General features: G+C 45.8%; 1 protein-coding gene across 1 annotated transcript in view; it reads left to right on the top strand.

Annotated features, from left to right (window-relative positions):
- LOC124709061 overlaps positions 1–26,891 on the top strand; it is a 387,186-nt gene that overhangs the window by 215,403 nt on the left and 144,892 nt on the right. The window contains exon 2 of the mRNA XM_047240710.1: positions 13,063–13,132. Coding sequence (XP_047096666.1) covers positions 13,063–13,132 — 70 coding nt within the window. The remainder of the gene's footprint in view (positions 1–13,062; positions 13,133–26,891) is intronic.

Genomic DNA, 26,891 nt, shown 5'->3' with positions numbered 1-26,891 from the left:
AGTTCAAGTATAATATATTTGTCCAATGAATACCCGTTTATCATCCGCATTTCTTCTTGGTGTAGCAATTTTAATGGCCAGTAGTGTACTTTGTGGACCACTAAACAAATATCTGAGGAAAAGACTTACCAAATGTTACACCTAGATTGTGCAGTAACGATAACAAAATTTGCGAAACAAGGCAAAAAGAGTGTTTGTTTGGTTAACAAAATTAAGTGTTCAGTCGCATTCTTCCAATTTTGCAGAGGCACAGAGACGTTACTCCAAGCGTCATGCTGTATGAAGAGGTAGTTCCTCACAGTGGTTGAGGGAACTCTGCCGACACAACGCTACGTGACTAACCCTGTGTCCTCATGAGTTACCTCTCACGTGAGGATATCGTGGAGTCATTTTCCAACACGACAACCCTCATGCACACGTGTCATGTTGAAACAGTACAGTAGTTTCCGCTCTATAAGCAGCAGGTTTCGCTGCTCGCTCGCACCGGGAAATAGAAACAGAGGCGGCTTCGCAGCCAATTTTATTACACGAAGCGGCCGGCCGCAGGTGCAACAGAACCCATGTGGACGGGTGGAAAGAAATGTGTCAGGCTTCATAATACGTATTTATATGTGTCGTGTATTATGCATTTCTTGTACGTGAATGTGAATCTGCTCATGAACTTTCCTAATCCTCCTCACACCTTTCTATAAAGCGTGGCCAAATCTTTGTTGGGAAGTAGTTCTGTAGTATAGTAGTGCCAACCTTACTCCTGGGTAGGGGATCAGAGAGACAGCACAAGTAGGTAAAAGTCAAAGACTTTCCAGTGTCACAAGATTTGGGGTGGAGAGGTTGGTCACGGCCAAGTGGTTCGACCACCCCCTCCACCGGGGCCCAGGAAGACCTCCAGGTGCCCGCCATATTCTAGGAGCGTTACAGAAGACGGGTAAGTGAGCAGACGTCCCCTCAGTGCGTCTGTCTCAATGTTCACGCATGGAAGAGAGGTATTTGAATATTTGTACTAATTCTTTTATTTCCAGTTTCGGATTGTGTAAGGAAATGAATGATCTCGTTAATTTCGGAAATTTGACCCCCTGTGTTAAAGTATCTGGTCCCCAGTTTGCCCGTTATCCTCCTCACATAGTGAATGTCCTATGTAAAATATTGGGAGACTTTGGTGGTATACATTTGGCCAACGCAATTCCGTCTTACCCGTAGAAATGTGGGTGCAGATTAGTATATAATATACCCGAGCTATAAGTTGTAAAATTGTAATATCTGTAAACTGGAACAATTCCTGCAATCGCTGTAAAATCGAGTGATAATATTTAAAATAAATACGTAATCAATTGTCATCAATCTTTAACATACCTTAAAAATCACAAAGAAGTCAAGTTAAAGGAATTCATTTAAAATAAAAGATACAGAATGCAGGGAGCCACACATCAGCGTGTGAGCCCTCCAGCCCCTTGCCTAGTATCGTACAGAAAGGACACGCTCTCTAGGTAGCGCTCTCAAGCTCCTCTCCCCAGTAATCCGTTGCGCAATTTTGATTCAGGGCTTGACGACATCAACTTTCATCTGGCGTCCCTAGGCAAGGAGGTTAGACGGTAAACTTTCAATGTGCGTGTATGAACTGTCTGCGTGGTGTTGAGTTTCTTCCGTGGGCAGCTAGATCTCCAGATCTGTTTCCGGTAGAACAAGTGCAGGGGCAGTGTCAGCGTGCCAGTATCCAAGATACCAAGCACCAGTTGCGACAGTTATGGGACAGCCGGCTTGCCTCGAGAGGGGGTACAACGCCATATTGATTAGAGGTCTCTTACTGCCAAGTTCTTTGTCAATGTCGGTATGAATGATGCGCGTCGCTTGGATTCTGAGGCATAGGCATCCTCGGCTTCTTTCGGCCGATGGCTAATTTGGTGAAGGCAACGAGCATCGCACGCGGGCTGCAGGCTAAGCTGTCTATTTGCAGCATCGGTCCCAGGGTTGTCCGCTGGTTTGGAGCAGAGTGGAAGGTCTAAACTAGAGGCCCAGATGATTCTGTAACGGTATCGGATGCGAATTACTCGACCTCCGCTATCGGCTACAGAATTCTCCTTAATAGGTCAGCCGTGCACTACACGCAGGAACCGGCTACTACGGTAGCGGAGTGCGCGTGGCGTGCAAATGGCTCTGAGCACTATGGGACTTAACTTCGGAGGTCATCAGTCCCCTAGAACTTAGAACTACTTAAACCTAACTGACCTAAGGACATCACACACATCCATGCCCGAGGCAGGATTCGAACCTGCGACCGTACAGGTCGTGCGGTTCCAGACTGTAGCGCCTAGAACCGCTCGGCCACTCCGGCCGGCTGTGGCGTGCACATAGGGCATTTTTAGGTTGGGAGCAAGGACGATTTGCCTGATAAATGAGCCAAAGTGTCGTCTGAGAATATTCGTCGTCGCAAATCGGAGGCAGAAAAGGTTAATACACACGTCACAAAAAGTTTTGCATCACCTCGGTTCCGAGAACCTGTTCAGAAAATTGGAATAGAGATCAACATATACATGATTTCCGCCCTTTTTATTGCTCATGAAAACACAAATTGCATTTTGTATCACCGTACAGCGATACTTTCAGAGGTGGTGGTCCAGATTCCTGTACGTACCGGTACCTCTAATACCCAACAGCACGTCCTCTTGCATTGATGCATGAATGTACTCATCATGGCATACTATCCACAAGTTCATCAAGACGATTGTCCCACTCCTCATCGGCGATTCGGCGTAGATCCCTCAGAGTGGCTGGTGGGTCACGTCGTCCATAAACAGCCCTTTTCAATCTATCCCAGGCATGTGCGATACCGTTCATGTCTGGAGAACACGCTGGCCATTCTAGTGGAGCGATGTCGTCATCACGAAGGAAGTCATTCACAAGATGTGCACGATGGGGGAGCGAGTTATCATCCATGAAGACGGATGCCTCTCCAATATGCTGCCGATATGGTCGGAGGATGGCATTCACGTATCGTACAGCCTTTACGACGCCTTCCATGGCCACCAGCGGCATAAGTCGGCCCCACATAATGTCACCGCAAAACATCAGGGAACTTACACCTTGCTACACTCGCTGGACAGTGTGTCTAAGGCGTTCAGCCTGACCAGATTGCCTCCAAATACGTCTCCGACGATTGTCTGGTTGAAGGCATATGCGACACTCGTCGATGAACTGAACGTGATGCCAATCCTGACCGGTCCATTCGGCACGTTGTTGGACCCATCTGTACCGCGCTGCATGGTGTCGTGGTTGCAAAGATGGACCTCGCCATGGACGTCGGGAGTGAATTTGTGCATCATGCAGCCTATTGCGCACAGTTTGAGTCGTAACACGACGTCCTGCGGCTGCATCATTCATCATGGTGGCGTTGCTGTCAGGGTTCTTCCGAACCATAATCCGTAGGTAGCGGTCATCCACAACAATAGTAGCCCTTGGGCGGCCTGAGCGAGGCATGTCATCGACAGTTTCTCTCTGTATCTCCTCCATGTCCGAACAACATCGCCTTGGTTCACTCCGAGACGCCTGGACACTTCCTTTGTTGAGAGCCCTTCCTGGCACAGAGTAACAATGCCGACGCGATCGAACCGCGGTATTGATCGTCTAGGCATGGCTGAACTACAGACAACACGAGCCTTGTACCTCCTTCCTGGTGGAATGACTGGAACTGATCGGCTGTCGGACCCCCTCCGTCTAATAGGCGCTGCTCATGCATGGTTGTTTACATCTTTGGGCAGGTTTAGTGACTTCCCTGAAGAGTCAACGGGACTGTGTCTGTGATACAATATCCACAGTCAATGTCTGTCTTCAGGAGTTCTGGGAACTGGGGTGATGCAAAACCTTTTCTTGATGTGTATATGATTTTACTAAACTCCAGGAGCATCCAAGGTTAGATCCCAGAATTAGTATCGCTTACTGAAGGTTATAAAGCACAGATAGTATTGGTTCAAAATAGTTCAAATGGCTCTGAGCACAATGGGACTCAACATCTTAGGTCATAAGTCCACTAGAACTTTGAACTACTTAAACCTAACTAACCTAAGGACATCACACACACCCATGCCCGAGGCAGGATTCGAACCTGCGACCGTAGCAGCCTCGCGGTTCCGGACTGCAGCGCCAGAAGCGCACGGCCACCGCGGCAGGCCACAGATAGTATTGGGAAAAGAACTTGATTGAAACGGGACGTTAATGACAACGAAATCCTAAGTTCAGATTGGAATACTGATGGTAAGGATAGGTTAGTCGCCAATGGTGGCGGCCTGATTATAGGAGTAAAGAACTCTAGCGAGTTTATCAGGAATTCAGATTGTGAGTTAATCTCGGTGAAGTTAAGTATAAAAGGTCGGCCAAAATGTTAATCGGATGCTTTTATAGACCGCCTGGGTTCACGTCGACATAACAAAGTCGACAAATGTAATTTCAGGTGTTCGCCGAGGAAGTGTGATAGGAAAAAGTGCAAAGCGTCGGATGCTCCCTAAGCTGTCCGCAGATGATGCGGTTGCCTCTGACAAAGGAGCAATGCCAGAAGACAGTAACGACTAGCAGAATGACCTCCAGAGAATTGATGAATGTTGCACGCTCTGGCAGTTGACCCTGAACGTAAATAAATGTAACATAGAAAAGAAATCCACTAATGTATAGCTACACCATTGATGACAAACCACTGGAAACAGTATCTGCGGTAAAATATCGAAGAGCAGCTATCCGGAGCGATCTTACGTGGAATAGCCATATAAAACAAATAATAGGAGAAAAGATGCCAGACTCAGATTCTTGCCGCGCGGGATTATCTGAACGGTATAAGCGGCTGCAGTCATGGACTGTGCGGCTGGTCCCGGCGGAAGTTCGAGTCCTCCGTCGGGCATGGGTCTGTGTGTTTGTCCTTAGGGTGATTTAGGTTAAGTAGTGTGTAAGCTTAGGGACTGATGACCTTAGCAGTTAAGTCCCATAAGATTTCACAGACTTTTTTTTCTCAGATTCATAGGAAGAATCTTAAGGAAATCTACCTAATCAATGAAGGAAGTGGCTTACAAGGCCCTTGATCGACCAAGTCTTGAGTATTGTTTATCTATGTGGGATCCCCATCAGATAGAACTGATAGAAGAGGTACAGAAGACCCAACGAAGAGCGGCACGTCTTCTTACGGGATCGTTTAGCTGGCGCGAGAGCGTTACGTAGATGTTCAATAAACTCCATTGGCAGACATTACAAGAGAGGCGTTGTGCATCACGGAGAGATTTACCATCGAAATTTCGAGGGAACGCTGTCCGGAAAGAGTTGGACAAGATATCACTCTCCATCTACACATGTCTCTGTTAGTGACCATGAGGAGAAAATTCGAGAAATTGGAGCCAGTACAGGCAATCCTTCTTCCTACGCTCTATTCGCGTATGGAGAAGGGTTGGAGAGCCTAGTTAGTTGTACAAAAAGTGCCCCATGCCACTCACCATTAGCTCGCTTGTGGAGTATGGTGTAGATGTAGATGTAGAATTTTACTCGATTTTGTAATCACTGGAATAACATCACTCACCCTCTTAACCTGTGAAGTTCCGATCCCTCTTCCCCTTCTGTGTGCTTCACTCTTTGTCAGAGATTAGTTTTCGTTTTACTTGTAGCTCCAAAGCAAACGCGGGGTAACGCTTGCTAAGACGCCGTACGTCAAACGCGGAAGCAGTTCTGTGGTCCCGGAGCATCGATTTTCCGGGCTGTAAGAGCAAGAACGGTAGGAAGCGGAAGGTAGTCGGCCGGGACATTAGAGAGGTACAGAGCGCAGACGTACGCTAGGCGGCAATCTCGCGGCTCTGCCGGAGCGAGCGGGCGCAGAGGTGCGGGGCGTGCAGAGTCGCTTCGACGCGCCTTTCGCCGCCGGTTTTCCCCCCTGGCTCTGGCGGGGCGCCTGCTGGGCCGGGCCAGCGCAGTGCCTCGCTGACGGCGCAGCCGCCCCCACACAGGCTCCTTCCAGACATGGCCAGCGGCGACCAGCAGCACGCGCCGGCGCCGGCGCCGGCTCCAGCGAGCGAGCACTCCAGCACGCCTCTGACGGACGGTAAGCGAACTGCCCTGCTCGCCAACATTCGCACAGCCGATTCGTGAATCAGGAAATGTATTCGCAGATGCGAATACCGACAGCATCCAAATATACAGGGTGTTACAAAAAGGTACGGCCAAACTTTCAGGAAACATTCCTCACACACAAATAAAGAAAAGATGTTATGTGGACATGTGACCGGAAACGCTTAATTTCCATGTTAGAGCTCATTTTAGTTTCGTCAGTGTGTACTGTACTTCGTCGATTCACCGCCAGTTGGATCAATTGAAGGAAGGTAATGTTGACTTCGGTGCTTGTGTTGACATGCGACTCATTGCTCTACAGTACTAGCATCAAGCACATCAGTGCGTAGCATCAACAGGTTAGTGTTCATCACGAACGTGGTTTTGCAGTCAGTGCAATGTTTACAAATGCGTAGTTGGCAGACGCCCATTTGATGTATGGATTAGCACGGGGCAATAGCCGTGGCGTGGTACGTTTGTATCGAGACAGATTTCCAGAACGAAGGTGTGCAGGCACTATCGGCAGCTGATTGGCCTCCACGGGTACACTTCTGCGAATGGTTCATCCAACAATGTGTCAATCCTCATTTCAGTGCAAATGTTCTCTTTACGGATGAGGCTTCATTCCAACGTGATCAAATTGTAAATTTTCACAATCAACATGTGTGGGATGACGAGAATCCGCACGCAATTGTGCAATCACGTCATCAACACAGATTTTCTGTGAACGTTTGGGCAGGCATAGTTGGTGATGTCTTGATTGGGCCCCATGTTCTTCCACCTACGCTCAATGGAGCACGTTATCATGATTTCATACGGGATACTCTACCTGTGCTGCTAGAACATGTGCCTTTACAAGTACGACACAACATGTGGTTCATGCACAATGGAGCTCCTGCACATTTCAGTCGAAGTGTTCGTACGCTTCTCAACAACAGATTCGGTGACCGATGGATTGGTAGAGACGGACCAATAACATGGCCTCCACGCTCTCCTGACCTCAACCCTCTTGACTTTCATTTATGAGGGCATTTGAAAGCTCTTGTCTACGCAACCCCGGTACCAAATGTTAAAGACTCTTCGTGCTCGTATTGTGGACGGCTGTGATACAATACGCCATTCTCCAGGGCTGCATCAGCGCATCAGGGATTCCATGCGACGGAGGGTGGGTGCATGTATCCTCGCTAACGGAGGACATTTTGAGCATTTCCTGTAACAAAGTGTTTGAAGTCACGCTGGTACGTTCTGTTGCTGTGTGTTTCCATTGCATGATTAATGTGATTTGAAGAGAAGTAATAAAATGAGCTCTAACATGGAAAGTAAGCGTTTCCGGACACATGTCCACATGACATATTTTCTTTCTTTGTGTGGGAGGAATGTTTCCTGAAAGTTTGGCAGTACCTTTTTGTAACACCCTGCAGAATGGAATGGCGACACTGAAAATTTCTGCCAGGCTGAGACTCGAACCCGAATTTCTCGCTTGTCACGAGCGCTCACCTTAATAGTTTCGGTTATCCGTGCACGATTCACGGCCAGACCCAAACTTGTATACGCTGTCGCCCAGGGGTTATTAACCTGCATTCCTACACTTACTGTAAATCCCGTGCTGGGAGGTCATTTAATCGACAGTCTCGGCGGATAGAAACGATAATTCAGTGCTTGTAGTCTGAGGGAACATTGCATGGTACTTCTCACAAACACGCGCACTTCACTATCGTATTTATCCGCCGATACCACTAATAATGTATGTGAAATCTTATGGGACTTAACTGCTAAGGTCATCAGTCCCTAAGCTTACACACTACTTAACCTAAATCATCCTAAGGACAAACACACACACCCATGCCCGAGAGAGGACTCGAACCTCCGCCGTGACCAGCCGCACAGTCCATGACTGCAGCACTCTAGACCGCTCGGCTAATCCCGCGCGGCGCCGATACCACGCTAGAGACTTTCAATTAAATGCCTCCCCTGTACGCGAATTACAGTAAGTGTACGACTGCAGGTTAATGACCCAAGGTCGACGACATATGCTAGTTTCAGTCTGGCAGTGAACTGTGCACGGATAGCCGAAACTGTTATTGCGACCGCCCGCGACAAGCGGAAAATTCGGGCTCAAGTCCCAGACCGGCATTAACTGTCATTGCCCTTATTCCTTTGTGCAGTTGTAGGTTGCCCGTATTCGAGATGCGAATACATTTCCTGTATCTCATAACGGCTGTAGTCACTGCAGTGCGTGTTCCTTCAGACATGAATATATATCCGAAGGAACATTCCGTCGTACTTCTTGCAAACATAGCCACTGTAACATCGTATCGGATAAATTAGTCGTCACCAGCAGCTAGAGGCTCTTGCAGGTGGCGCAGAACGAGATGAACCGGCATACCACTGCTTGGGAAGTGTAGACTAGCGTTCAACCACTAAAAACCTTCACCGCTGGTTTTTAAATCATCGAACTCCCACAAACAGAACGTCATATCTACCGATAAATGTCTAGTACAACGATATAATTTGGCAGGTTGATTCAGTGATGGATGTGGATATTGCTTGCAAAATGTGTTGTGCATAGACTTGGGAGAGAAGAAGTAATAAATTAAAAGGTCATGCCATCCCAGCGTGTACCTATTAACATCGTCTGTTATTTTAAGACATTGGGTTTACTGATGTGACAAGGCCTTGATTCTAGGGTCCTTAACTTTAACTGATCGGTGTACAGACCGTTTGTATTGTTTGAGGGCGCAAAAACAACTGAGGTCATACTCGCCCGTGTCAGAACCTTAAGACACTAATACGAAGAAGAAGTACAGAACGTTGTCGACACATTTCATGTGGATACAGCTTTACTGACTGATTTAAATCCGTTGAAATCATGCTAAAGGTTAATAGAAAATCACCGTTGATTGCAGCTTTTTTTCTTTCATCATTTCTTGGAGGCTGTCAGCGAGAAGACGTTTCGTAACGGTTTGAAATTATATGTAAAGTCCGTTGGAAGTCGCAAATGGTCTCATTCTCAAATATTCGATGAATGTAGTATGGGTAATTGTCTGGATAACTTACGCGTCGTCCAGAATACAGGACCCTATGTTTATCACATTTTTTAACACTCCCACCTGGTGAGACAAGAGCGTGCTGTTAGAATGCTCTTACTCACATTCTTTCTCACTCACCGACTGCCTTTCTAGCCCCGCCAACAGGCAGCAATAAAATTCATCATAGACATATGCACCAATTCGTTGCAGCTCTCCTAAATATTAAAAAACCGTTCACTCTAAACATTATTGGATTTACTTTACAATCGAATATTAAATAAAAAACGCCCATTTTCTTCATATATTTAAGAAAGAAATGGAAAATCATTATTTGCACAGACTACACACATGAAGATCTTAGTTTTATTCGCCACCACGGGCGTCCACCGAGAGGGGCGGGGGAGGGAGAACCGTGAGGCGGCACTCCGCCCCCACCCCCCACACACCCTGGAATCTGACTGCAGGCTTTTATTCATAACAGAGCTCTCACGAATTTATGGCAATGGTTGTCTGTGACTACTAAACCTCTCACATGAATCACCTGAGCACAAATGAGAGCTCCGCCAATGCAAGTACCCTTTTACACCTTGTGTAAGCGATACTACCGCCATCTTTACATGTGGATGTCGCCATCCCTCAGTGTACCTAGGGTTTTTAGTTGTTTCGTTTTCCACGGGTAATTTTGCTGATTTCTGGGTACAATGGCGGTTCAGAATTCAAAATAGCTGCGAACCTTTACAGAAACGTGCATTTATAGTGTTCTTAATCTCTTTTGTCACTACTTCACTACTTTATAGGCTGTTATTGAGCTGCAGGGAGGTTTGTTATTGACAAACTAAATTGTTTCTCACTACTCTGCAATTCACGCCTAAGTGCCGGGAGAGGGCTTCTATACCGTTGCATACTCGAATATCACGCGGGAAAACGAACACTTAAATCTTTCCATGCGAGCTCTGATTTCCCGTATTTTATTATGACGATCGTTTCTTCCTATGTTTGCGATATAAATTTCACGAGAAGGTCCTGCCACAACGAAAAACACCCTTGTTTTTAATGATTGCCACCCAAATTCGTATATCATATTTTTGGCACTCTCTCCCATATTTCGCAATAATACCAAACGAGCTACTCTTATTGGCTCTTTTTGTACTTTATCCACGTCCTTCGTCAATTCCATCTGGTGTGGATCCTATACCGTGCAGGAATACTCTAGAAGATGACAGACGAGCGTAATTTAGGCAGTCTCCTTAGCAGACCTGTTGCATTTTCTAAGCGTACCGCCAATACATCTCAGTCTTTGATTCGCTTTTCCCACAAAATTATCTATGTGATCGTTTCAATATAAGTTATTCCTAAATGTAATCCTTAAGTATTTCGTCGAGTTAACGGCCTTTAGATTTGTGTTCTTTATTGTATAACAGAAATTCAGCGTAATCCTTTTAGTACTCATGTGGATGACTTCAAACCTTTTCTTTACAGTTTTAGAATCAGTTCCACCATACAGATATCTTGCCTAAATAATATGGAATTGCTTTTGATCGTCTGAAGACTTTACAAGACGTTAAATGACAGCATCATCTGCAAACAATATGAGGCCTGCTCAGATTGGGTCCGAAACCATTTATGTAGACCAGAGACAGCAGAGAGACTATAAAACTTCCTTGGGGGAATGCCACATATTGTATTGTATTGTGTGCAACCGGGGACCTAGAAACGACGGGGAGGCTTCGTCCCCGCCGTAGCCCTCAGTGGTTCACAACCCCACAACAGGCTACAGGAGTCCATTCAACCCACCGCCACCCCACACCGAACCCAGGGTTATTGTGCGGTTCGGCCCCCAGTGGACCCCCGCCCCCGGGAACGTCTCACACCAGACGAGTTTAACCCCAATGTTTGCGTGGTAATTATTGTGTACGCGTACATGGAGAAAGCGTTTGGGCATCAATCGCCGACATAGTGTAAGTGAGGCAGAATAAGGGGAACCAGCCCGCATTCGCCGAGGCAAATGCAAAACCGCCTTAAAAACCATCCACAGACTGGCCGGCACACCGAACCTCGACATTAATCCGCCGGACGGATCACTTCCCGCCCGGAAAGCAGTGCGTTAGACTGCACAGCTAACCGGGCCGGCTGCCAGATATTACTTCCGTTTTACTTGACGACTTTACATCAGTTATTAAGCACTGTGACCTTTCTTACAGGAACTCACGAATCCAGATGGACAGCTGAGACAATACTTCATACGCAACCAATTTGATTAGAAGTCGCTTACGAGGAACCGTGTCAAAAGCCTTCTGGAAACACGCTGAAGCGCCAAAGAAACTGGTATAGGCATGCATATTCAAATACATAGACAAGTAAACAGGCATAATACAGCGCTACGGTCGGCAACGCCTATATAAGAGAACATGTGTCTCGCGCAATTGGTAGATCGGTTACTGCTGCTTACAATGGCAGGTTATCAAGATTTAAGTGAGTTTGAACGTATTGCTATAGTCGGCGCACGAGCGATGGGACACAGCATCTCCGAGGTAGCGATGAAGTGGGGATTTTTCCGTACGACCATTTTACGAATGTACCATGGATATCAGGAATCCGGTAAAACATCATATTTCCAACATCACTGCGACAGGGAAAAGATCCTGCAAGAAAGGGACCAATGACGACCGAAGAGAATCGTTCACCGTGTCGGAAGAGGATTCTGAGCAGCAATTTGCTGCAGATTTCAATGTTGGGCCATCAACAACTGTCAGCGTGTGAAGCATTCAACGGAACATGATCGATATGGGCTTTCGGAGCCGAAGGTTCACTCATGTACCCTTGAAGACTGCGCGACACAAACCTTTACGCCTCGCCTGCGCCAGACAACACCGACATTGGACTGTTAATAACTGGAAACATGTTGCCTGATCGGACGAGTCTCGTTTCAAATTGTATCCAGCGGATGGACGTGTACAGGTATGGAGACAACCTCAAGAATGCATTGATCCTGTATGTCAGCAGAGGACTATTCGAGCTGGTGGAGGCTCTGTAATGGTGTGGACGTGTGCAGTTGTAGTGATATGGGACCCCTGATTTGTCTAGATACGACTCTGATAGGTGACACGCATGTAAGCATCCTGTCTGATCACCTGCATCCATTGATGTCCGTTGTGCATTCCGACGGACTTGGGCAATTCTAGCAGGACAACGCGACACCCCACAGGTCCACAAATGGTAAAGAGTGGCTCCAGGAGCACACCTTTGGGTTTAAACACTTCCGTTGGCCACCAAACTCCCCAGGCAGGAACATTAATGATCATATCTGGGATGCCTTGCAACGTGCTGTTCGGAAGAGATCTCCACCCCCACGAACTCTTACGGATTTACGGACAGCCCTGCAGGATTCATGATGACAATTCGCTCCAGCACTATCTCAGACTTCAGTCGAGTCCGTTCCACGTCGTGTTGCGGCACTTTTGCGTGCTCATCTGGGACCTACACGATATTAGGCAGGTGTACCAGTTTCTTTGGCTCTTTAGATTATAAAAATATGGAATCAGTTTGACATCCACCCTCGACAGCACTTATTGGTTTCGTTAGTATAAAGAGCTAATTGTGTTTCACAACAACGATATTTTCTGAGTCGGTGTTGGCTGTTTGACAATAAATCGTTTTCTTCGGGGTAATGCACGATGTGCGAATACAGTACATGTTCCAAAACCTTGCTACAAATCGACTTCGGTGATAAGGGTCTGTAATTCAGCGAATTACTCCTACTTCCTCTTTTTGAATACCGGTTTGACTTTCCAATCTGTAGAAACATATCTTTCGGTGAGTGAATATCTGGAACAGTCGTCTACAGTAAGACCTTGTCGGCGCTGGAGTTAGGTTTATCACGCCACAGTTGGCAGCGAGTTGCTCTGCCCGCACTGCACTGCACGGCCGCCCCTCAACCCTCACCCCCCTCGCTTTTGTGTTGCAGAGGCGGACAGCCTGGAGGCGGGCGCTGGCAAGCAGCCGCCACTCTCCAAGCCGGCTGCCATGGCCCGCAGGTGAGTCCACTTTCCATTTATTTACTTATTTTAATTAATTAATTGATTAATTATTTTTTACACTCTAGTTCCATAGGACCAAATTGAGGAGCCAATCTCTAAGGTTATGGAACGTAAATACCAATAAAATATAATTATTATTAATAATCCAAAAAAAGATAAGCTGTAAATTTATATAACGCAGTCAACAATGTAACACAGGAATCAGCTTAATTTTTTAAGGAACTTCTCGACAGAATAGAAGAAGTGACCCATGAGGAAACTCTTCAGTTTTGATTTGAAACCACGTGGATTAGTGCTAAGATTTTTTAGCTGTTGTGCCAGCTTACTGGAAAGGATGCAGCGGTATACTGCCTACATTTCTGCACAAGAGTCAAGGATTTGCGATCCAAATGTAGATTAGAGCCGCGCGGGATTAGCCGAGCGGTCTTAGGCGCTGCAGTCATGGACTGTGCAGCTGGTCCCGGCGGAGGATCGAGTCCTCCCTCGGGTCTCGGGTGTGTGTGTGTGTGTGTGTGTGTGTGTGTTTGTCCTTAGGATAATTTAGGTTAAGAATGGTTCAAATGGCTCTGAGCACCATGGGACTTAACAGCTGTGGTCATCAGTCCCCTAGAACTTAGAACTACTTAAACCTAACTAACCTAAGGACATCACACACATCCATGCCCGAGGCAGGATTCGAACCTGCGACCGTAGCAGTCGCACGGTTCCGGACTGCGCGCCTAGAACCGCGAGACCACCGCGGCCGGCTAGGTTAAGAAGTGTGTAAGCTTAGGGACTGATGACCTTAGCAGTTAAGTCCCATAAGATTTTACATCCATTTCAACATTTTGTGGACTGTATTTCTGCCTAGTATTAACTGAGTGAAAGCTGCTAATTCTTGGGAATAAGTTGATATTGTTAAGATGAAACGACAGTAAAGAATATATGTATTAATAGGCCGATGTCAAAGTACCCGGACTAGTGAACAGGGGTCGACAAGAGGTTGCCGAACTTACACCAGTTATTGCCCGAACTGCCCGTGTCTGAGCCAAAAATATCCTTTGACAATGGGAAGAGTTTGCCCAAAGTATAATACCATGCGACATAACCGAATGAAAATAAGCAAAGTAGACTACTTTTCGTGCCGAACGATCACTTACTTTAGATACCGTTCGAATAGTAAAAATGACAGCATTAAGTCTTTGAACAAGACCCTAAGTGTGGGCTTTCCACGACAGTTTACTATCTGAACACCTGGAAATTTGAACTGTTCAGTTTCACTAATCATATGCCCATTCTGTGAAATTAAATCGTCGGGTTTTGTTGGAATGGGTGTTAGAAACTTTAAAAACTGAGTCTTGTTGTGATCTAGCGTTAGTTTGTTTTCTACAAGCCATGAACGTATGTCACGAACTTGACTATTTGAAAGAGAGCTAATGTTGCACACTACATCCTTTACTCCCAAGTTAGAGTCATCAGCAAATAGAAATATTTTAGAATTACATGTAACACCAGAGGGCACATAATTTCTCAACCTATACCTCGTATATAGCCAATACCACTTTCTGCTTCTCATTCTGGCAGGTTTCATCCCCCACTCAAGGAGTTGCAGGGGAAGTCAAAAAGTCAGAGCCAGTCCCACACCGAGAAGGAGCGTTGTTAGCGCTCCAAGAGGAAGACGTGCTAAATAAAGGCTCTACATCAAGGGATCACCAATTTAGTATTGGAGGGCAGCGTGGAGGGTAAAAATCGTAGAGGGAGACCAAGAGATGAATACACTAAGCAGATACAGAAGGATGTAGGTTGCAGTAGGTACTGGGAGGTGAAGAAGCTTGCACAGGATAGAGTAGCATGGAGAGCTGCATCAAGCCAGTCTCAGGACTGAAGACCACAACAACAACAACGATTTACGCTATTTTGAGTGTGACAAATAGACGCTGCAGAAACGAATAAGAATAAACTTATCCCAGGAAGCAATTAAATGATATTGAATTTTATTACGAGGGCTTTTTTTTTTTCGAAGTCAAATTCGTCGCGAGATGGAAATCACAGTGAAAATGAAAAATATTTTATTTGCAATATTTTGCTACACCTTGCAGCTACTTCTCTGAAACTCTGTGAGTACTCGTAGGCTTTCTCGGGACAGTTTACGTCTATCTTCAAGAATTTCACACCTCAGTTTCTTCAGCATACCTGTGACACTCTTCCACGTGTCAAACAGACCTGTGACTATTTGTGCTGCCCCTCTCCGTACACGTTCAATATCCCCTTTAGTCCTATTTGGCATGGGTCGCGCAGACTTGAGCAGTATTTCAGATTGGATTACACGAGTGATTTTTAAGTAATCTCCTTTCTAGACTGATTGTATTTTCGCAGTATTCTACGAATAATCCGAAGTCTACCATCCGCTTTACCCACGACTGAGCGTATGTGATTATTCCCTTTCATATCGCTACAAAGTGTTACACCCAGGTATTTGTAGGAGTTAGCCGATTCCAGTTGTGACTAATTGATATTGTGGTCATAGGATACTATGTGTTTTCGTTTTGTGAAGTTCGCAGTAATGAGATTTCTCCAACAGAATGACCTCCTCCATGTGGATCAGCATGAATTCTGAAAACATCAATGATTGGTAAGCCAACTTGCGTTTATCTCAGTTCTTGAATTTCTAAAAGTATCTGACTCGGTACCACGACGACAGTTATTAACAAAAGTAAGATTATATTCGGTCTCAAACAAAGTTTTTGACTAGACTAATGATTTATTGGTAGGGAGATTGCAGTATGTTATCTTAGATGGAGAGTCATCAGGAGATGTAGAAGTAACCTCGGGGAAGTGTGTAGGAACTCGTGTTGTTCATGTTGTATATTAATGACCTGGCAAGCAATATTAATAGTAACTTCAATCGTTCTGCACATGATGCAGTTATCATGAATGAAGTACTATCGGAAAAAGCTGTCCAAATATACTGTCCGATCCTGATATGGTATCAAAGTTGTTCAAAGATGGCAACTTGCTTTATTGTTCAGAAATGTTAAATTGTACGCTCCACAAAACACGGAAAACTAGTATCCTATGATTACAATATCAGTGAGTCACAGTTCTATTCAAGATATGAACTGGAAACATCACATAGACTCGGTTGGAGGTAACACAGGTGGCAGATTCTGTTGACTGGTAGGTAAGTAGTAAAGTGCAGTCACTCTAAAAAGACGAGTGGTTAGAAATTACTCATGCATCCTGACTTACAATACTGCTGAGTTGTGTGCGGCCCATAACGGATAAGGGTTACAGGCGACACTGAACGCTTACAAAGAAAGACGGCTGGAATGGTCACAGATTTGTTTGACTTACAGGAGAGTGTCAAGGGTATGTTGAAAAACCTGGACTGATAGACGCTTGAAAACGAACGTCAGTTATTCCACGAGAACCTACTTACAAAGCTTTGAGATCCAGTATTAGGTGAAGACCCTGGAGATATTCTTTATCCCCCGTATCGATCCCATAGGGGCTATGAAGAAGAGATTAGACTAATTACAGCATGAACCGAGGCATTTGGGCAGTCATTTTTCCCGCTCTGTAGACACGATAGGAACGGTAAGAAACCCAAATATGTGCTACAACGCTAAGTACTCTCTGCCGTGTACTTCACAGTGATTTTCATAGAATAATAGAAAAAGTCTTTTACACAAATATGTTGATCGAAATATTGTAGCACTTTTGCAACCTCATTATTGAGACTTGGAAACTCTGCTTGCAGAAAGCAATGTTGATATCCTGGACAGTTTTAATGTAAAAAGATCTGTCATTAAAATTGGGATTACCTTCTATGTCAATCAGTTACATCTGCACACGCACAAGAGCGCTTCCAACTTAAATGCAAACGGTCTTGAAAACAGGCTGGAAAGAGATGTAGGATTTACAGTGTTCTCAAAACCTTCATAAAACTATCGTAATTCTTTCAAGGCCACAATGAATTCTTTAACCCTTGTGTTGTCTTTAACGCCAGTGATCTTATGGAACTGGACTGTCTTTGTCATAGTGTGTCCCTTCTACAACGTGGTTTTCTTTTTAAACACATCCCCATCAAATCAGAAAGAAGTTACGTTGCAATGTCTTTTCTGCAGTGTGCAGGAAGTCCACTTAAAATGTGAAGTCTGCAATCCATTTCGGATGTTCTAATTTTCGTTCCTGCACTCATTTTTCCTTCATAAATTCAACAATAGTGAGTTTTAAATCGAAAAGTCGTTCCAGAAATGCCTCTTTACATGACCAACGTACTCTGCAGTAAAATGCGGAGTCTCCATACTCTTCCTTCACTTCCATTGAAAACTACCGCAACTGAAAATGGGATAATGGATGCAACATCAGAAATTTCACTATTCGCAGCATCAATTTCTTCACGTTCTCCATGTCTGCAAATTTAGTATAAAGCGCTTCTTGATATACAGAGAAATGATTCCTGTCTGTCGATTGTTGTAATCGTTTGCTCTCCCGTTGTCAACTAAATCCTTAAATTCTTTCTGTACGGTATTGTAACGTTGTTTCATTGCAAATACGCAGTACTCGTCGCTTATGCGAATTGAGGATTCTCATCCGAATCTTCTGTCATTCCCATTCATTTTAAAGGATTGTGACTATAGATCGCTACGCAGCCTCTTTTTGTGCAAACTGCCGCTGGATCTGTGAACGTCCTTCGCACTACGAACAAATGGCGAAGGATTATCAGCGCTGACACCATGATTATTCTGCCGAACTCTGGGAGTTGTGCCGACCAAAACTGTCGCACAGCAGTGCTAAATGAAATGTCGAGCTGTGCCGGGTAGTTCCGAGAAGAACCGAGCAAAGCCGAGCGACAGGCCCGACCGCACACAGTGCACGCGTCAAGGTAGGCAGATGGTTCAGTGACGATGTAGTGAATCTACAGGCTGTAATAAATCTTATCCTTACGTTACTCATTTGCTCACCAAAGTTTATGTACTTCTCTTTATTGTCTGCTATCAAATCAATCTCTTCCTCATCCTGTCCAGGCTCTATGACAAAAAGTGCGAATCGCAGCCAGTGGAACTGTGTAAGAATATACTGTAGTAACGACTTTTGATCGTTGAAGTTTAAGATTACACTCATTACACAGTGGATCTATGTACTTCACGCAGCTTCACGTAATGGACATCAAATAGCTTTGGAACGAATGTTATTCCTTTGTTAACTCATTCGTTGGCTGAAATTGTTAATAACAGTCGTGCAAACTGAAAAGTCCTTTCGTTCTATTTTCGCTTGCCGCAACTCGTAGCGAAAATAAGCGAAAATAAAGTAAAAGAACTTCTCAATTTGCACCGCTGTTTGGCGAATTTCTTTATTAAAAATCTTTTATGTAGATCGACATGGGCTGAACCTTCTGGATGGCGAATGTCTGGGTGAAACCTTTTGCCACAGTCAAAATGGAGGAGGGACATGTAGACACACCGGGCGATGGGGCGCAGTGTTTAGCACGCTCGACTCGCATTCGGGAGGACGACGGTTCAATCCCCCGTCCGGCCATCATGATTTAGGTTTTCCGTGATTTCCCTAAATCGCTTAAGGCAAATAGCGGGATGTCCCTTCGATAGGGTACGGCTGACTTCCCTCCCCCTCCTTCCCCAACCTGAAGGAACCGATGACCCCGCTGTTTGGTTCCCCCCCCCCCCCCCCCCCCAATCAGCCAACCAACCAAGCAACATGTAGCCACACCTCCACCTCAACCTGCGTCTCAGCTGCCAGTCTATCAACTGCCCTGCACTGCACTTGTCCAGTAAACAAAACCTCGACGCCATTTAACCAAGACCACCATCCTTCTCCTTCTCATAAAACTATCAGCCGTCCTTCTAACAAACATTAAGTAATTTACGACGCACAGAGGACACAATCGGTCTGAATATAGTGGATTCGTCAGGAGTACTTTTCTCCAAGTTACTTCTGTTGTGATTTTTACTTACTTGTTGGAAATCATTGTACCGTCTGGTTATAATTAAAAGGCATCTACTCACGGCGGTGAAGCCGGGCTCTATCATATGGCAGCGAAGCTTGATAGATATTCTAATGCTTTAATGCACAACCGATTTACTATGCAAAAAAAAATTAGTTCAAATTTGTCCACCAGGCGCAAATCTGGGACTGTGAATGCAAGGAAAACGTGTAGAAATGTTTCCATATAAGGTATTGTAGAAATGTTTCCATGTAACGTATTACGAAGGGGATGGGGCAGAAAGGACAAACAAGAGAGAAATGCATAATGTTGATTTTACTATTAACCACCAAGGACACAATTTGGTCAATATGACCACAGGAGACGTCGACGAGATGCTGCGTCTGTAAAACGACGTGATCAACAATGGCTCACAGCAGTTCCGGTGAAATCGAAGGAGCGTGTTCTTGTGCATTGGTCTTCAGATCAGGTAGAGACCGAAGCGTCTCTGGTAAACACATTCTTTGGGACGTCCCCGGAGTCAAAAGTCCCACGGTTTCAGATCAGGTGAGTTTGCAGCTCATGTATTTGGAGATTCTCTGAAGATAACACATTCGCGGATGGTTGCATTAAGCAGGTCTTTCACAAAGCGAGCGACATGAGGTGTGCCCACCTTGCAAGAAAAGAATTATTTCCACACAGTTGCGCTCTTCCAAAGCTGTACAAGGAGGTCTCGATAACGTGCAGAAGACACGGTACACCCGACATGCCCTCTGGATGTATTCTTTTCAAAGAATTGTAATTCTGTCAGAGACAGCAAAGGACTTGGAAGAGCAGTTGAACGGAATGGGCAGTGTCTTGAAGGGAGGGTATAAGATGAAAATCAACAAAAGCAAAACGAGGATAATGGAATGTAGTCGAATTAAGTCGGGTGATGCTGAGGGAATTAGATTAGGAAATGAGACACTTAAAGTAGTAAAGGAGTTTTGCTATTTGGGGAGCAAAATAACTGATGATGGTCGAAGTAGAGAGGATATAAAATGTAGACTGGCTATGGCAAGGAAGGCGTTTCTGAAGAAGAGAAACATCGAGTATAGATTTAAGTGTCAGGAAGTCGATTCTGAAAGTATTTGTATGGAGTGTAGCCATGTATGGAAGTGAAACGTGGACGATAAATAGTTTAGACAAGAAGAGAATAGAAGCTTTCGAAATGTGGTGCTACAGAAGAATGCTGAAGATTAGATGGGTAGATCACATAACTAATGAAGAAGTATTGAATAGGATTGGGGAGAAGAGAAGTTTGTGGCACAACTTGACCAGAAGAAGGGATCGGTTGGTAGGACATATTCTGAGGCATCAAGGGATCACCAGTTTAGTATTGGAGGGCAGCGTGGAGGGTAAAAATCGTAGAGGGAGACCAAGAGATGAATACACTAAGCAGATTCGGAAGGATGTAGGCTGCAGTTGGTACTGGGAGATGAAGAAGCTTGTACAGGATAGAGTAGCATGGAGAGCTGCATCAAACCAGTCTCAGGACTGAAGACCACAACAACAACAATGTACCGAAAGTAAATGTGCTTGTGAACCGGCACCACACAATCACATATGTCCGCAGCTCGTGGTCTAGTGGCTAGCGTTGCTGCCTCTGGATCACGGGGTCCCGGGTTCGATTCCCAGCCGGGTTGGGGATCTTCTCTGCTCGGGGACTGAGTGTTTGTATTGCCTCATCATTTCATCACCATCATCATCATTAGAGACAGCGGCTAATTGAACTGTGTAAAAATTGGAGTATGTCAAAAATGGGACTTTGTACGAGCGCTGAAGACCCCGGAGTTGAGCGCCCCTCAAACCAAACGTCATCACAATCAGATACGGCGACTGCAGTAGCTATTCGTACCCAATATTCGGTTTAACAGTGCCCCAAAGTTCTGTGGTTAGTTAGGCTTAAGTAGTTCTGTAGTGTAAAATACGCCTCGTCTCTCCATAGAATTATGTCACGCCAGAAACCGAAGAGCAACTTCAGAACGTTGCTGCGAATCATGATGTTTCAGTTGCTGCACCGTGTGGATCTTGTACGGGTACCGGTGTAAGATACACCGCAAAACTTTCAGTACTGTCGACCATGGGATAGGCAGTTCTCATCACTCTGCATGAGCGTTAGCACTAACTGTGGCTGGCCGAGCGGTTCTGGGCGCTACAGTCTGGAACCGAGCGACCGCTACGGTCGCAGGTTCGAATCCTGCCTCGGGCATGGATGTGTGTGATGTCCTTAGGTTAGTTAGGTTTAAGTAGTTCTAAGTTCTAGGCGACTGATGACCTTAGAAGTTAAGTCCCATAGTGCTCAGAGCCATTTGAACTAACTGTAGCACGTGCTGCACGGTCAGTTACGGCAACAACAACCTCGTCAGTAACTTGAACGGGGATAGGACGCCTTCCTCTCCAGGTGACATACCAAGCTCAGCTATGTTTTAGAATTTCATTATCATCTTCTTTAAAGCATTTAATGGCACGTGGCTTTTCCTCAGACCTAAGTCGGCGGTACTCCCAACGCAGCGCTGTAACTGCAGCTGTTCACATAAAACAGTTTCTCTCACAGCACACGCTCTCTTTTCTCGATAGCCGTGCTGTTCACTCACGTTATAGTTTGTTACATGAAAGTGTGGATGTCATATCGTCATACAAGCAGTACACTGCGCCAGATATGCACCTGGTGGCCATAGTTGGAACATATTTTTTTTCAGCTCCGATCGCTACCGTATTAAAGTATTAGCGTATCTTCCAAGTATCGCTGCCATACGATAATTATACCCCACACTGGACTCCTGCGAGTAGCTGCGGTTTAACTATAATCACTATACAGGGTGTTACAAGAAGGTACGGCCAAACTTTCAGGAAACATTCCTCACACACAAAGAAAGGAAATATGTTATATGTCCGGAAACGTTTACTTTCCATGTTAGAGCTCATTTTATTACTTCTCTTCAAATTACATTAATCATGCAATGGAAACACACAGGAACAGAACGTACCAGCGTGACTTCAAACACTTTGTTACAGGAAATGTTCAAAGTACAAAACTGTTAAGGCCTTCGTGGCCACTTGTTGACAAACTGCCTATTGGCTTCTGTCTCGGGTTCTTCGGCCGACGTTCATCTAATGATTTTTCTGACGTTTCGCCAGCACGAGTGGCTGGCATTGTCAAAGCTTCACCCTCCATTGCCGGTGGTGAACTGGAACCGAGCTCGCGACCGCAGACTATATGTACCTGGCGCGCCAACGTCCGAGGGCTTCTCCGCGGTCATTTCCGGTGCGGTTCTCCTCTTGCTACCTGCGACGGTCGTTCGCTGCAGTACGGGAAGCCAGGATCCGTTTACCTTAAGGCTTTCCTCTTTCTTGTTGAAACTGTTCGCGTGTTTTTGTATTTCTACAGCTTCTCTAAACAAGCGCGTGTGATAGTGCTTCTCTACAGCCAGAACTTCCGTGTCGGCGAATTTTATTACGTGGTCGGTCTCATTCAGTGCGTGCTCTCCACCTGCCCCAACCTGCAATGTCGCTTATGCTCTTTGATCCTGGTGTTAATGGATCGTCCAGTCATTCCGGGCAAAACTTTTCCGCATGTGCATAGTATACGGTATATTCCTGACATTGCAAGTGGGTCTCTTTTCTCCTTCGCCGATCTAAGACACTCTTTGATCTTCCTTGTCGGTTTGAAAATCGTCTTTACGCCATGTTTGCGCAATATACGGCCGATTCTGTCCGTCACTCTGGGAATGTATGGCAGAAAGGCCGTACCCGACATTTCTTTTTCTGGTTCCTTACTTCGCCGAGTGTTTGGCTCTGTTACACTTCTAATGTAATTTGTGGAGTACATTTGCACTGAACATTTGCACTGAAATGAGGATTGACACATTGTTGGATGAACCATTCGCAGAAGTGTACCCGTGGAGGCCAATCAGCTGCTGATAGTGCCTGCACACGCTGTAGATGGTACGAAAACAACTGGTTCTCCAGTAGCACTCTCCATACAGTGACGTGGTCAACGTTACCTTGTACAGCAGCAACTTCTCTGACGCTGACATTAGGGTTATCGTCAACTGCACGAAGAATTGCCTCGTCCATTGGAGGTGTCCTCGTCGTTCTAGGTCTTCCCCAGTCGCGAGTCATAGGCTGGAATGTTCCATGCTCCCTAAGACGCCGATCAATTGCTTCAAACGTCTTCCTGTCGGAACACATTCGTTCTGGAAATATGTCTCGATACAAACGTACCGCGCCACGGCTATTGCCCCATGCATCAAATGGGCATCTGCCAACTACGCATTTGTAAACATTGCACTGACTGCAAAACCATGTTCGTGATGAACACTAACCTGTTGATGCTACGTACTGATGTGCTTGATGCCAGTACTGTAGAGCAATGAGTCGCATGTCGACACAAGCACCGAAGTCAACATTAACTTCCCTCAATTGGGCCAACTGGCGGTGTATCGAGGAAGTACAGTACATACTGACGAAACTAAAATGAGCTCTAACATGGAAATTAAGCGTTTCCGGACACATGTCCATATAACATCTTTTCTTTATTTGTGTGTGAGGAATGTTTCCGGAAAGTTTGACCGTACCTTTTTGTAACACCCTGTATATATGGAATGGGTATTGTTTTTCAATTTGCGAAACAAGTGTTTTGCTGAAGTGCGTGAGAATTGGGCGCACAGTTCCACTTTCTGATAAACACAAATAAAAGCAGGGGCTTTGACAGCAAAATTACTTTATTAAATGAACTGAAGCTCTGCTGTGCAATGAGACTGGGCTGACATATCAAATCGCCACACTCTCAGACACGCACGACTGACACTAAAAACATTTACGTACAGAGAAAGCACAGGAGCTTAACTGCACCCCTGGCGCCAGAGAAAGAGATGGTGTGCTTATACTCTCCTACGTGTTCGTTTTCTCAGACCAAGTTTTCTTATACTGGTCTTTCTATCTCTCATGGGGCATTTGCAGATGCAGATTCCGGCCGTGTTACAGTCACACGCTCACCAATCCTAAGCCTCGAATTCATTTAGAAAGGCCGAGGTCGCCAGCGTGACGGGGTCTTCTCCTGCAGTAGCGATGTTGCCACTGTTTTACGTCGAGGACTTTCACTTTATAGCACAGCACTCAAGTTTTTTCTCTTCGAAATGCCACCGCCGGCCAGAGCGTGCGAAATCAAACTTCTTGATTGCAGGAGCGTGTAACAGCCGAGAACGTCTGCAAGCCGCCGTCTCCTGCCTAGTCTTGGGCCCCCATTATCGTTTCACTTTGCCAGTTCGGCGACTCTGATGTCGGCATCGTGGCCACTACATCAGCAATCCAGAACGAATTGTCACTCTGCAGCGGAGTCTGCGCTGATTTGAAACTTACTAGCATATTAAAACTGTGCGCCGATTCTGGAATCGAACTCAGAACCTTTGCCTTTTGCAGGCGAATCCTCTACAGACTGAGCTAACTAAACGTAATTCAAGAACCAGCCTCACAACTTCCTCCAGTACCTATCTCCTACTCTCCAAGCTTCACAACGGTTGTGCATAGCTTGCGGGACTAGTGATCTGGGGAGAGAGGATATTGGGGAGAAATGGCTTAGCCACAGCCTGGGGCAGGGGCCGGGAATGTTTCGACGTTGGCGATTTTTCTGTCGGTGTTATGTCCGCACTATAACACAACAAATATTCCGTGATAACCAAATTTATTTGACCTTCTGTCACTCAAAACAAAACTTAAGTTCGACTACACAACACTTCGCTGGCTGTAGCACCAAGGAGAAATCAGAGTCACTAGTAGAGAATACAAGTCCACCACTGCCAACAAGTCGATACCGACGCGTTGCAAGTTTCCAGCCAGGGAGGACACAGTACGGTTCGGTCGTCGTGAATCCAGCAGCCGGGTAGTAACACAGTCATCGGCGAAGATTGAACTGGTTAAACGGGCTCAGGGAGCTCGCTTAAATCCGCAGGTCCGGCCAATTAGAGTGTTGGTAGATGGCGCCCTTATACGGTTGCTCATCCTGGTGGCAAGGTCAGCGCCGCCAAGGTAATCCGTATCGATAGTGGTGTGTACGCTGCCGCTAACCCCGCGACGACGCGTTCACTTGCGCCGGTTGTTGACATCGTGTGCGGCGCCAGCGGTACTCGCTGTGTGCCGCGCGTGTTGTAGCACGCCGCGCCGAGTTGACGGCTGCTGTGCGGCGGCCGATACGACAGTCGGGTATTGTCTGTGGTTGTTAGAAAGCTTTCGTGCCTCTTTGCAACTTCTGCCAACTTATGCGGTATGCCAATGCGTGGCGCTGCAGTAATCATTAGGCAGTGAACAGTTCATCGTTGTTATCGTCGTTTTGTTGTGTGTTACGTTACATGGCGTGTGATGTGAACAAAGCTTGCACCCCTACGGCAGTCTGTCGCATAATGTTCCGCCTACCGTCCCCGTCCCCCAACCCCGGGGATAGTTAAGAAGTGAACAATCTATCATGGTACGTCCAGGTTACTGGAAATGTCAAGTGGTACGCTAGGGAGAGCTGGTCCTGCAAGGTGAACAGAAGAAGAAATGGTTCAAATGGCTCTGAGCACTTGGGACTTAACATCTGAGGTCATCAGTCTCCTAGACTACTTAAACCTAACTAACGTAAGGACATGACACACATCCATGCCCGAGGCGGGATTCGAACCTGCGACCGTAGCAGGCGCGCCGTTCCGGACTGAAGCGCCTAGAACCGCTCGGCCATAACCGCCAGCAAACAGAAGAACAACTCTGAACTTCTTACGGTAGTTGTTGGCGAAGATGGCGCTTTGAGGGCGGTTCGTGGGTCGTGCTTGGATAGCTCAGTAGGTAAGATCACTGGTTCAAATCCCGATCCGATACATAATTCTAATCTGCCAGAAAGTTTTGATAATCAACAATGCTTTCAAGATGGTGACGACACGAATTGAGCAACACATCGTTGAACTTCAACAAGACAAACAACATAACTGTTCTGACGCCGTCAGTATCATCATGGGCCGCCTGCAACACCCTCCCCCAGCCACACTCCAATCTCAAGACGATCATACTTTATGGATTTGAACAGATGTCAGAGGCTACCCAATTTGATTGTGCAACTCAATAGCAGAATTCGATTATAATCCCACGATATTATATTACTAACGGTACCGCGGTCAGCAGGTCACTTTGCGCCAGAGATTAAGCGTGCTGAAACGTCAATTTCCCACTAGTACCACCACTATCTTCTCATCAGAAAATTCTGCTTACAGAATCATTAGGCTTTTTTTAACAGATTGTAACCTGTGCATAAAATTCAGTGTCCAGTCCTGCTGGGAGCTTGTGTACTACATCATGTCTGTCAGATGTTGCTGTCACAGTCACCTTTGGTTTAATACAGGGTGAGTCACCTAACATTACCGCTGGATATATTTCGTAAACCACATCAAATACTGACGAATCGATTCCACAGACCGAACGTGAGGAGAGGGGCTAGTGTAATTGGTTAATACAAACCATTAAAAAATGCACGGAAGTATGTTTTTTAACACAAACCTACGTTTTTTTAAATGGAACCCCGTTAGTTTTGTTAGCACATCTGAACTTATAAACAAATACGTAATCAGTGCCGTTTGTTGCATTGTAAAATGTTAATTACATCCGGAGATATTGTAACCTAAAGTTGACGCTTGAGTATCACTCCTACGCTGTTCGATCGTGTGTATCGGAGAGCACCGAATTACGTAGGGATCCAAAGGGAACTGTGATGGACCTTAGGTACAGAAGAGACTGGAACAGCACATTACGTCCACATGCTAACAC

Source organism: Schistocerca piceifrons, chromosome 7 (genome assembly GCF_021461385.2).
Source record: "Schistocerca piceifrons isolate TAMUIC-IGC-003096 chromosome 7, iqSchPice1.1, whole genome shotgun sequence".
In the NCBI taxonomy this organism is placed as follows: domain Eukaryota; kingdom Metazoa; phylum Arthropoda; class Insecta; order Orthoptera; family Acrididae; genus Schistocerca; species Schistocerca piceifrons.
Note: the sequence above shows the minus strand (reverse complement) of the source record. Positions and strands in the feature narration are given on the sequence as shown.